The sequence below is a fragment of the Seriola aureovittata genome, chromosome 10 (genome assembly GCF_021018895.1).
Source record: "Seriola aureovittata isolate HTS-2021-v1 ecotype China chromosome 10, ASM2101889v1, whole genome shotgun sequence".
Taxonomy (NCBI): Eukaryota; Metazoa; Chordata; class Actinopteri; order Carangiformes; family Carangidae; genus Seriola; species Seriola aureovittata.
In genome coordinates this window covers 17564599-17575453 of record NC_079373.1, presented here as the reverse complement: position 1 = coordinate 17575453, position 10855 = coordinate 17564599, and the positions used below count along the sequence as shown (strand labels likewise).

The following is a 10855-nucleotide window of genomic DNA, read 5'->3' as shown; positions in this document are numbered from 1 at the left end:
GAGGGAATGAAGGAGACTGCCAGATTCAAGCCTCCCAGGGAGAAAACGTAGTGGGAACACTGAAAGATGGATAGATGGAAGATTCCTGTGTGTGGTGTGTGCACTACAGGTGTGCAATGGTAAGACTCAACTATGGATGTAATAGTTTCTGAGACTGTTTGACTGCTTTATTGTCTGAACTGGTAATGAAACGAAGATAGTATGGGGGGAGGGAGGGGGTGGTAGGGGAGGTGAAATAGGGTCTGTCAGTGCTGCAGTATCATTGATCCTACCTGTGCCGTATCATAAGAGCACTTGGATGTTGAAATACGACTCCTAAATGGAACAATGTTGTGTTTGGGATAATTCTTTATGATCTTTATTCAATATGATGGCTCTTGTTTTGTTTTCCCTCCTGTTTGGTCAATATCTATGTATTTATGAAATAAGTTCACAGTGTCTCAGATTTATTCCTCCGCATTTAAAATGCCAGTCGGAGGCTCCCGGGGGCTCCCAATTCTCTCTCAAGCCAAGAAAATGACTAATATAAATGATTGACAGCCTTGCACGGATAAGGTTGCCCATTTAGCAAACTCGCTGTGTCAAAGGGAAAAAAAAGTCACGATGGCTCCCTGAGCGATGGGATCGGGGATGAGAGAATGAAGATTTTGGCGCTGTATCGATTCCCCCAATGCTTGTCTCATGCATTTTACACAAGATCTAAATGCCACTTATGGTATAATACAGCACTCTAGGTCAGGGCTCACTACTTTCTCTTCAGTGGGATTTCAGGGTACTTGGGGTATAAATTCAACAGGAATCGCGTAAAGCTGTTAGATTGTGTCGTGGGCTCAACACTGAGAAGGCACTGGGGATATCTGAGGATCTAAACCTTCAAATCTCTTCTCTTTATCCATTAATGTGCTTCTCGTGGACAGCTGACATTATTTTCATACTTTTGTAGTGTATCAAACTAAGCCCTCCTCTCCTCTCCAGGGTCTAAGATCGAAAACGCATCATGGCGGAGGAGAACCCGGAGACAGATGGCCCCAGATCCAACATGCCGGCTGAGCTCCACCATCCCCACTCTAAGTACTCTCAGTGGAAGTTTAAGCTATTTAGGGTGAGATCCATGGAGAAGGCCCCTCTCCCCAGTGAGACACAGGCTGAGAACGGAGTCTTGTTAGGGATCTCACCTCCTGCAGCTCCAAAAATAGAATTAGATAATGGGGTGAGTCCAGGGAGCGTTATGAAATTGTGCCTTGGGGGAAAAAGCAAGGAGAATGTGGAGGGCCCGGGCCGGAGGGTAGATAAGAAGTTAGAGGAAATGGACACCCACATGAACCACCTCAGGTAATCAGATGTCACTTTATAATAATCTACACTACATTCACTATTATAAATGTTTCTTTCGGAGAATTTGACAACACCGATTTTGTTTTATGAAGGTGTCTCTGCCGTCTCTGTGGAATGACCCTGAGGAAAGTCAAAGGACCAGTGCATGAAGTTCATGGGGATCTGGATGAGGTGAGCAAAGGTGTCCTGCGTAAAATGGGCTGCAGGTTTACCGGCTGGCCGGAGGTCATCCTCAAAGTCTTCAAAGTGGACGTGACGGAGGACACAGAATCTGTCCACCCGCTCTCCTTCTGCCATCGCTGCTGGATGGCTGCCATACGAGGAGGCGGCGTCTGCAACTTCTCCAGAGTAAGAGTCCCCGAGTGGAAACCCCACTCTTCCCCCTGCTACCTTTGCTCCCCAAAGAAATGTTCATTCCAGCGGACCGGGAGGAAGAGGAGGAAGACCATTCCCAGAGCCCAGAGCCTGGCGAAAAAGACCAGGTGGGAGCACGCCGACAGCATCGCCGTAGGAGAGAAGAGAGTTCTGAGATCATTCGCAGACCGTCATCATGGTCAGGGGCTCAGGGGCTGGAGGAAACCCAGCATCCAGAGAGAGCAGTGGGTGAGGAACATCACCCGCTGCCAGAAAGACCACCTGAGCGCTAAACTGATCTCTGACAAGCTCCCTGTGGACTTCCTCTTTTCTTTTACCTGCCTGGTGTGCGACCACCTGCTCTTTGATCCAGTTCAGTCCCCCTGCGGGCACCTCTTCTGCCGCAGCTGCATCATAAAATGCAACCACGTTCTGGGACCCCACTGCCCGGCCTGCAACTTGTCCTGTGGCCCTGATGACCTCAGCCCGCCTGCCAAAGCCTTTTTATCAGCTCTGCATTCCCTACCTCTGCTTTGCCCCAGAGGCGGTTGCGGCAAGCAGGTAAGGTTGGACTCATTTAAAGCTCACTGTCGGGACCACGAGCTGAATGAGCAGGACGCAAATGAGCAGTCATCAGAGCTTGATAACTACCTGCTAGCCAATAAAGGGGGAAGACCCCGTCAGCACTTGCTGTCACTAACCCGTCGTGCCCAGAAGCATCGACTGAGGGATTTGAAGAACCAGGTCAAAGTGTTTGCAGACAAAGAGGAAGGTGGTGACCTGAAGTCCGTGTGCCTGACACTGTTCCTGCTCGCACTGAGATCTGGGAATGAACACCGGCAAGCAGATGAGCTCGAGGCCATGATGCAAGGTAATAGGCTATTATAAACCTTTTGTTCCATCAGCGTGACTCTTCAGAGCCAACAAAGAGGGACACAAACAAATGAAAATCATGATAGTGTTTGCTCATTAATATTTCCTCCTACCTCTGAGGAATACAGTCATCACATAAATAACAATGAGATGAAAAGTTCACTGTTGAAAAGACGAAAGAAGAAAGTTTTCTGTGATTTTGATTGAAAAGCATTTCATTATTGTCCATCTCTGTCTATTGAACCGCCGCTGGTACACGCCCCAACCCCTCCCCGATTCTCTCCCACTCTCGCTCTCTGTCTGCTTGTCTGTCAGTCTCTCATTCTCGCACTCCCTTTAATGCACAATAACAACTCTTGTGAAGGGGCTGTTAGAATCAAAACAACATCAGCAGCTCTTGTATCTGCAAATTACACAGACAGCACCATCCTCCTCTCTGGGGAATAGAAGCCAGCTGGTGTCTGTTTTCATCTGCAGCCAATACATCACTTTTGCCAGCTTCACTGATTCAACCCTCTGTCCCCTTATAACATTTGGAAATTAGGAAATATTGGATTTTGTAATCATGGGCTTGTGGGCTTTTGACAATGATACATTCACATCTGGGTGTTAAATTCCTGATTCTCTCTGTCTCATGGTATAAATGACTCCAAATGCGGGATATCAAATGAGGAAATGTTAGATACTGCAGTTCTTTTCAAATCAGTAGAAATGGGCTCCCACAGTTTGGTATTGAATAATTCTCCTCATGTCTCACTCCTTTCCCCTCACTTTCCTTTTGTATATCTGTTTTTTATTTTTGTCTCATTCTGCCTTTTTTTTTTTCTGAAATTCTCCTCTCCTTTCATTTTCTCTCTCTCTGCAGGCAGAGGCTTTGGGTTGCATCCCGCAGTGTGCTTGGCCATTCGGGTGAACACTTTCCTGAGCTGCAGCCAGTATCACAAGATGTACCGGACCGTCAAAGCCACCAGTGGCCGCCAGATCTTTCAGCCCCTGCACACCCTCCGAGCAGCAGAGAAGGAGCTTCTCCCTGGCTTTCACCAGTTTGAGTGGCAGCCAGCTCTCAAGAATGTGTCCACATCTTGCAATGTTGGCATTATTAATGGGCTCTCTGGATGGGCTTCCTCGGTGGATGACACCCCGGCTGACACCATCACTCGGCGCTTTCGCTATGATGTGGCGCTGGTGTCAGCATTAAAGGATCTGGAGGAGGACATCATGGAGGGGCTGAGAGAGAGCGGGATGGAAGACAGTGCTTGCACCTCAGGCTTTACTGTCATGATCAAGGAATGCTGTGATGGCATGGGCGATGTCAGCGAGAAACACGGCGGAGGACCAGCCATTCCCGAGAAGGCTGTACGTTTCTCTTTCACTGTTATGTCTCTCTCTGTCCGGGCAGAGGAGGAGGAGGAGGACGTTACCATCTTCACCGAGCCAAGGCCCAACTCGGAGCTGTCCTGTAAGCCCCTTTGCTTGATGTTTGTGGATGAGTCAGACCACGAGACACTCACAGCTCTCCTGGGGCCTGTAGTTGCAGAGCGTAATGCAATGAAAGAGAGCAGACTCATCCTCTCCATCGGCGGCCTTCCTCGCTCCTTCCGCTTCCACTTCAGGGGCACGGGATACGATGAGAAGATGGTGCGAGAGATGGAAGGCCTGGAGTCCTCGGGGTCCACGTATGTCTGCACTCTGTGTGACTCCAGCCGGGCGAACGCCTCTCAAAACATGGTGCTACACTCCGTCACCCGCGGCCATGAAGAGAACCTAGAACGTTATGAAATATGGAGAACCAACCCCTTCTCTGAGTCTGTGGACGAACTGCGAGACAGAGTCAAAGGTGTCTCTGCAAAGCCCTTCATGGAGACCCACCCCACGCTAGATGCATTGCACTGCGACATTGGCAATGCCACTGAGTTCTACAAAATCTTCCAGGACGAGATTGGGGAGGTGTATCAAAAGGTCAACCCCAGCCGGGAGGAAAGGCGCAGCTGGAGGGCCGCCCTAGATAAACAGCTGAGGAAGAAGATGAAGCTTAAACCGGTAATGAGGATGAATGGGAACTACGCCCGCAGGCTAATGACCCTGGAGACTGTGGAGGTGGTGTGTGAACTGGTGCCCTCAGAGGAAAGGAGAGAGGCCCTGAGGGAGCTCATGAGGCTCTACCTCCAGATGAGGCCTGTGTGGCGCGCCACCTGCCCAGCCAAGGAATGCCCAGACCAGCTGTGCCGCTACAGCTTTAACTCGCAACACTTTGCCGACCTCCTCTCCTCTACCTTCAAATACAGGTACAACGGAAAGATCACCAATTACCTGCATAAGACTCTGGCCCATGTGCCTGAAATCATAGAGAGAGATGGATCCATAGGAGCCTGGGCCAGTGAGGGGAACGAGTCGGCAAACAAACTGTTCAGGCGCTTCCGGAAGATGAATGCACGTCAGTCGAAGGCCTTTGAACTTGAGGACGTGTTGAAACACCACTGGCTCTACACCTCCAAGTACTTGCAGAAGTTTATGGAGGCTCACAAGAACTCTGCCAAAGCTCTGCAAGCTACCATTGACCCAATAGAGATGCAGGATGATGAGGATATTTCTCTAGAAGTGAATGAATTTTGATTTTTCTTTTGATATGAACTTTTGATATAACATTGGATTGACTTTGTAATAGTTGTATAACCTGTTACGTATCGATATTATATAAGTAATATGGCCTTGTTTATAAATGCTGAATTTACTTCCTGTATATTTTGTTTGATGTCTAGAATAGTTCAGGAAAGGAGCCAGTGTCATTACACTTTTTCTGAGATTTTGCATATTTTCTTATGAGTATCTTTGCAAATTGAAACAAAACATCAGTTACTGTTGACCTTTTCGCACTTGAATGGAGTATTTTCTAGAACTTAATGGAAAGTAATGTTATTGTCACACCACGTTTTTAAATGTGTCTTGTATTTGAACCGCCTTGTTGTGGAAAGGTTCTATACATACACTGTAAATTTGCCTTGCCTTGCTTTGTTAGCAAAGATTGGACAGCAGAGGAAGATAGAATTAACACACAGGTTTCTTTTCGCTCGCTCTGAGCAGAAAAGTTTTTTCCTTTATCTTCGCCGTCTGTGAAATATGGTTCAGTTTATTGTATCGCAAGGATATGACACATTTATGAATTTATATAGAGAGGATATTTATGGAAACAGATGAAAGCGCTGTAAGTCATGGGGGAAAATTGTGTTAAAAAGACCACATTTGTGGCCACTGTATTAATATATCATTTGAGCTGGCGCAAAATGCAATCACGGAGACCAAAATGTTCTTTGTTTCATGAGTGCCCTCTGAAAAAGATTACTTTAGTGCTTTATCGTGGGATCCCTGAGGGGCAGGATAGATGCCAGGTCACTTTGAACCAATTTTTATCTCTTTTAGTTTTTGCACAGTGGAGGATAGATGATACTTATTCGAATTCTTCACATAAAATAAAGCATATACTGACCTTTTTGTTGATATCATAAAAATACAGTATGGTCCATTACGGAGCCTAATACCCCATGGACTCTCTAGCAGGCAGGGATTTTTCTTAAGTACTGTATATAACCTGGCTCTTTTCTCTGCTGATATTTCTTCATTGCCACGGCTGACAGAGGAGAGGGATGGGCTGCAGCTTGAGAGACCTGATTTAAACTGATTTGTTGGCAACTTTATTTGTTTGATTGATTGATTATATTGTCTTTTTCTGCCCTCGCCATTTTGAATTGTGACAGGCAATTTTGTTTTCCTATTTGATTGAATGTTTGATTTGATTTTTACTGTCATAGGTTTAACCATATGACAGCAGTGAAATATTCACATTTCATTGGATAGTTGTCACACTTGTACAATAACATCATGTTTCGAGTGCATTATATTGCAACTTGCCTCATATTTGTTTTTTTGTTTTTTCGCTGTAATGAATTGCATTTCCAAAGTAATGGATGATGGATGATTCATAAGATTCTATTTGTTCACTTTTTTACCATGTACTTTCTCATTTTGTTTTTCCATACCACACTAAATATCAGGTACTGTTTACTGAGGTTGCAGAAGATTTTCGGTGGTGATATACTTTGCATACTGGTGCAGTGTTACACTGAAGCTCCACTACATTTCACATGTTGTTTGTTTTTACATGTAGTCGCATATTTCTCATGTATTTTCACTGAACCACACAAATTACTCTGCTATACCATTTTTTTTACTACTTTATTTTACTTTTTTTCACCAAAGAATAAATAAAGACAGAATCTGACTTAATCTTCTGGTGTATTTTTCTTAAATAATTTATGATTCATTTTTTTTGTGTTTTAAATTTGTATTAGCAACACAGAACTCAGGTACAATTGTTCCTGGAAGACAGCACTAGTCACAATTTATGACTGCGCTCCTGGAATACAAAATAACAATGAACTGTTTTACAGCAAATGAACCCGATCTGGAAACATCAGAGCCAGACAAACTAAAATATTTTTTGTCACATACAAAGACTGTGAAAGCCCTTTAAAAAAAACATTCATTTTTCATTTCAGCTTTTTTATTTTCATTACAGATATAATTGCCAAAAGGTCTATATGTTTATCAATTATAATTCATTTAATTGTAAAATCAATTTAGCTGCATTTGCCTCTGGGAACCAATTTTAGGAAGTGCTAATTTAAAAACTTATACTTTCAGTTTGTTGGATGCTTACAAACATTGACAGTGCTCAGCTTGATTTTCCTGGACACTATCTGCTGCACCAGTGTCAATACATTTATGATATTATGAGACAATGGCACAGCATGTAAATTGTGCACTAGTTACTGGTGAGTTTGAAAGGAAGATGGATCAAAACAAAATTACTGAATGGATTTTCCATTTAACAAATGAACATCGTTTCTCTCAGAACGATCCTAAAGTTGTAGATTTTATTCTCAGTTTGACACTAAGGCTATTCTGCCATCATTCAACTGACACGTAAAACAACATAATGTAATTTTATTAGATTTAACAGCATTATTATGACTGTTGTGGTCAGTTTGAATCACTTGAATAAAGGCAGTGCTAGACTATATTTTCCAGTCAGAAGGATGGTTCCATAGACCTTACAAGTGAGTAACAACAACACAATATTTTCACTTTGGTCCTTGACTGAATACAGAGTAGTTACTGATAAAAATACAAAGTAGAAAGCCTGACACACTAGTTTTTATATATATATGAAAACACATAAGAAATAAAATGGTATGAAGACAGAGAAATTGAGGCTGTTTATTGTTCATTGTTATCACAAATTCCATTGAGTACATTTCCCATTCATTAATCATCAATGTAAATGTAAAAAAAGAATCATAAAAAGAACACAGCTTTGTTTGGCCTTTGAAGACAGTGTTAAGTAAGTAAAACCTGTGTTTAAAGCCATATTATACAGTAGTACATTTTTATTCAAACATTGTAAAATCCCAATAAAAACACACAGCTGTCAGACGTGAAATTTCAGTTTGCAATTTTTATCTCTTCACATACAGATCAGCATATTAGTGGTTTTTCGTCAATCATTTATTCACTTATTTAAAGTAGGAAACTCCCTACATATACAGTACATAGCTTCCTTAACAGTGACTACGCATCGAGAATAGAGTCAGTCAAAAAGTCTTCTGAAAAAGCTTTTTTTGGCAGGGGAAATCTTGATTGTTGGAGGAGTTCTTCTGTCCTTAATCTTCATGGGGGTGCGCTTCAGGGGCATGACCTGTCGAGGTGGGGTCATCTCCTGGTAAGGCAGGCCTCCGTGGTCCAGACAGAAGTACTTTTTGCTGCCCTGAGAGAGTCTGACCAACAGGGTCTCAGACAGCTCCATGCACTGGGCGTGGACCCAGTGCCCCCCCTCCCCTCTGGAGCAGAAGATCATGGCTGGTCGGTGGAGCTCAGTGGAGTAGTACGGCTCCCACGTGTTGGGGTTCACCTGACAGCTCAGGCAACATTTGATCCAGTAGCCTGTTTTCGATTCATCTTCCTCATCCTCTTCGTTGTATGTGTCTCCTTCTTCGTCACTGCTGCCCTCCAGCTCGTGCGGCTCACGGCCAAAGTAGAGCTCCTCCGAGTCCTCAAGAGGAGTAGAGTCGTCGTAATCTGTCGACTCCTGGCTGCAGCCCAGGGTTCCTTCTTCCTCTTTGCCCCCTCCCTCTGTCTGGAAGCTCACCATATAGAAGTAATGCACATCTGGTTGAGATGGCCTTCCCTCAGTAGGTACAGCAAGTAGGATGCTTCCCTCTCCTGCACTGCCCCCAAACCAAGTGCGACTATGGAGGATATCTTGAGTCCACTCGGGTGGTACTAAAGTCTCAAAGTGGATCCCTGTCTCATCTAGAATCACAGTGCTGCACTCCATCCTCTTCTGAGAGTCTGACTGATATCCACCCAAGATTATGTATCTGTGAGTGGGACCTGGGCGGGTGATTATGGCGCTAGAGATGGATATGCCAGTGTGGAGGGCCTCACAGGAGAGCAAAGGGCTGCCCTGCAGAAGCTCGACACGCAGCCGCAAGAGTCGTGGGGGACGGGAGTCAGAGGCGAGCGAGTGACCTCCGATGAGGTAAACACAGTCTTCTCTAGCGAGGGCCAGATGGAAGGACTGTCCGTCACCGAGCTCAGGTAAAGTGTGAGCAGAGGAGCACCCAAACTCCAGGTCAAACAGGAACACCTGGGGAGGACAGTCGACGACGCTGTTCCAGCTCTCTGTGGTCCGCTCTCCCGCAGGCATGTAGGATCTACCCCCAAATAATACACAAGCCGTCTTCCCGCGGCTCTGAACCATGCTCATTGTGTGGCCGTATCGGGCCCCTGGCACTTCTCCCACCAGTTCTTTCTCTTTGCAGCACAGGGTCAGTTTTCGATTGCAGCCGCGACTATCCATGGTCAGCAAGTACAAGCTCGATGAGATCTCGTTATTTGGGGTGCGGCCGCCGTGGATGAGATAACTCTCTGGGAGGCCGTCATAGGGGTCGAGGCGGCAAACAGCGGGGCAACGTAATGGAGGGAGATAGCTGGAATCACTGGAGAAGCTGATGGCCCTCAGCTTTATCTCACCCTGTTTAAACCGAACCCCAAAGACTCCTGTTGGACATGAACGCTTGGGCCAGCCTTTCTGGCCAAACAGGAGAACTTCACCATCCAGCTGCAGCAGAGAGCAGCCGGGCTGCAGGAGGCCTGTGCAGTTCACCGGAGTTAATGGTTGCAGGGTCATTTTCCCGCAGGTGCCTGCATCAAAACACGACACAAAGACACAAACACAATGTGTGAGTCAGCTGTTGCTTGTTTTCATTCTGGGGTTTTAAATTTTTACTTCCTGTTTATGACACCATCACATGGAGGACGATAATAATATCCACATGATCATAATATGTGCTATAGACCACAAAAACATAAATAGGGGCAGACATTAACTCAGCCTCTTCACAAGCCACTATATATATATTTTTTTTTTATCAATGAAAGATGGCATACACAATGCTACCAACATTTAGACAGTAATAGTATAGATATATTGTAAATAAAGGAATAAGAATGATAATAATAAAGCAAGGATATGAAATTACACATATGTAAAAAACTACTACTACTGCTAGTTCTTCTACTACTAATAATAATAATATGTGGAATAGTTCATTTAGCTGCTAACAAATGAAATCTAAATAACATCGGCAACGTGTAAGTGCTTATTTCCATACTTAAAATTTCCAATAAATAAATGAAATAAAATAAAAACTGGACTTTTCTATGACTCATTATGGCAAGATGAATTGTAGAGCAGTGGAGAATTTGAGCGCAAAAGAACCATGAATTTGTAAGTGAAGCTACACTACTGACACACCTACCAACATTAACTGCAGGTTACTATAAGTATGAATGCAACTGCTGCTACTATTGTCTGACAACACAAATTAGAGCTGTGTTGTTGTTTTTTTAAGTCCTCAAACAGAAGCGACAAGATGTCAACACAATATGCGAGTAGAACAGTATAGTATGACAATGACCTCCCTGGTTCAATTCATTATTTTCAACCGTAAAGGAAACCTCATATTTAAAACTTTTTATCTTTGAATCAGAATCTTAAACAGCAGCATGAGACGGGAACGAACTCTTCCACACGCTGCTTCACTGAGTCTGTAACTTTCTGTTTACAAACGGCGACAGATTTTCCTGGAAAATGAGTTAGGCAACATTATCTGCTGCACCAGTGTCAGTACCATTATGATGTTATTGGACAATGGCACAGCATGGGCATTGTGCA

General features: G+C 44.4%; 2 protein-coding genes across 2 annotated transcripts; one reads left to right on the top strand and one right to left on the bottom strand.

The window, feature by feature from the left end:
• Positions 1–6837, top strand: rag1 (recombination activating 1). Its single transcript, XM_056387630.1, has 4 exons — positions 1–119; positions 976–1332; positions 1428–2560; positions 3428–6837. Exons 2-4 carry the CDS (start codon positions 998–1000, stop codon positions 5173–5175), a joined length of 3216 nt encoding a protein of 1071 aa, XP_056243605.1. The 5' UTR covers positions 1–119; positions 976–997; the 3' UTR covers positions 5176–6837.
• Positions 6838–8206: 1369 nt separating this feature from the next.
• Positions 8207–9808, bottom strand: rag2 (recombination activating gene 2). The gene has a single exon (XM_056387822.1). It carries the CDS (start codon positions 9806–9808, stop codon positions 8207–8209), a length of 1602 nt encoding a protein of 533 aa, XP_056243797.1.
• Positions 9809–10855: the final 1047 nt, after the last annotated feature.

Coding starts and splice junctions, on each gene's coding strand:
- rag1 (XM_056387630.1), top strand. CDS start 998: ATGGCGGAGGAGAACCCGGAGACAGATGGCCCCAGATCCAACATGCCG. Junction 1,333..1,427: donor ACCCACATGAACCACCTCAG/GTAATCAGATGT, acceptor TGTTTTATGAAG/GTGTCTCTGCCGTCTCTGTG. Junction 2,561..3,427: donor GCTCGAGGCCATGATGCAAG/GTAATAGGCTAT, acceptor CTCTCTCTGCAG/GCAGAGGCTTTGGGTTGCAT.
- rag2 (XM_056387822.1), bottom strand. CDS start 9,808: ATGACCCTGCAACCATTAACTCCGGTGAACTGCACAGGCCTCCTGCAG.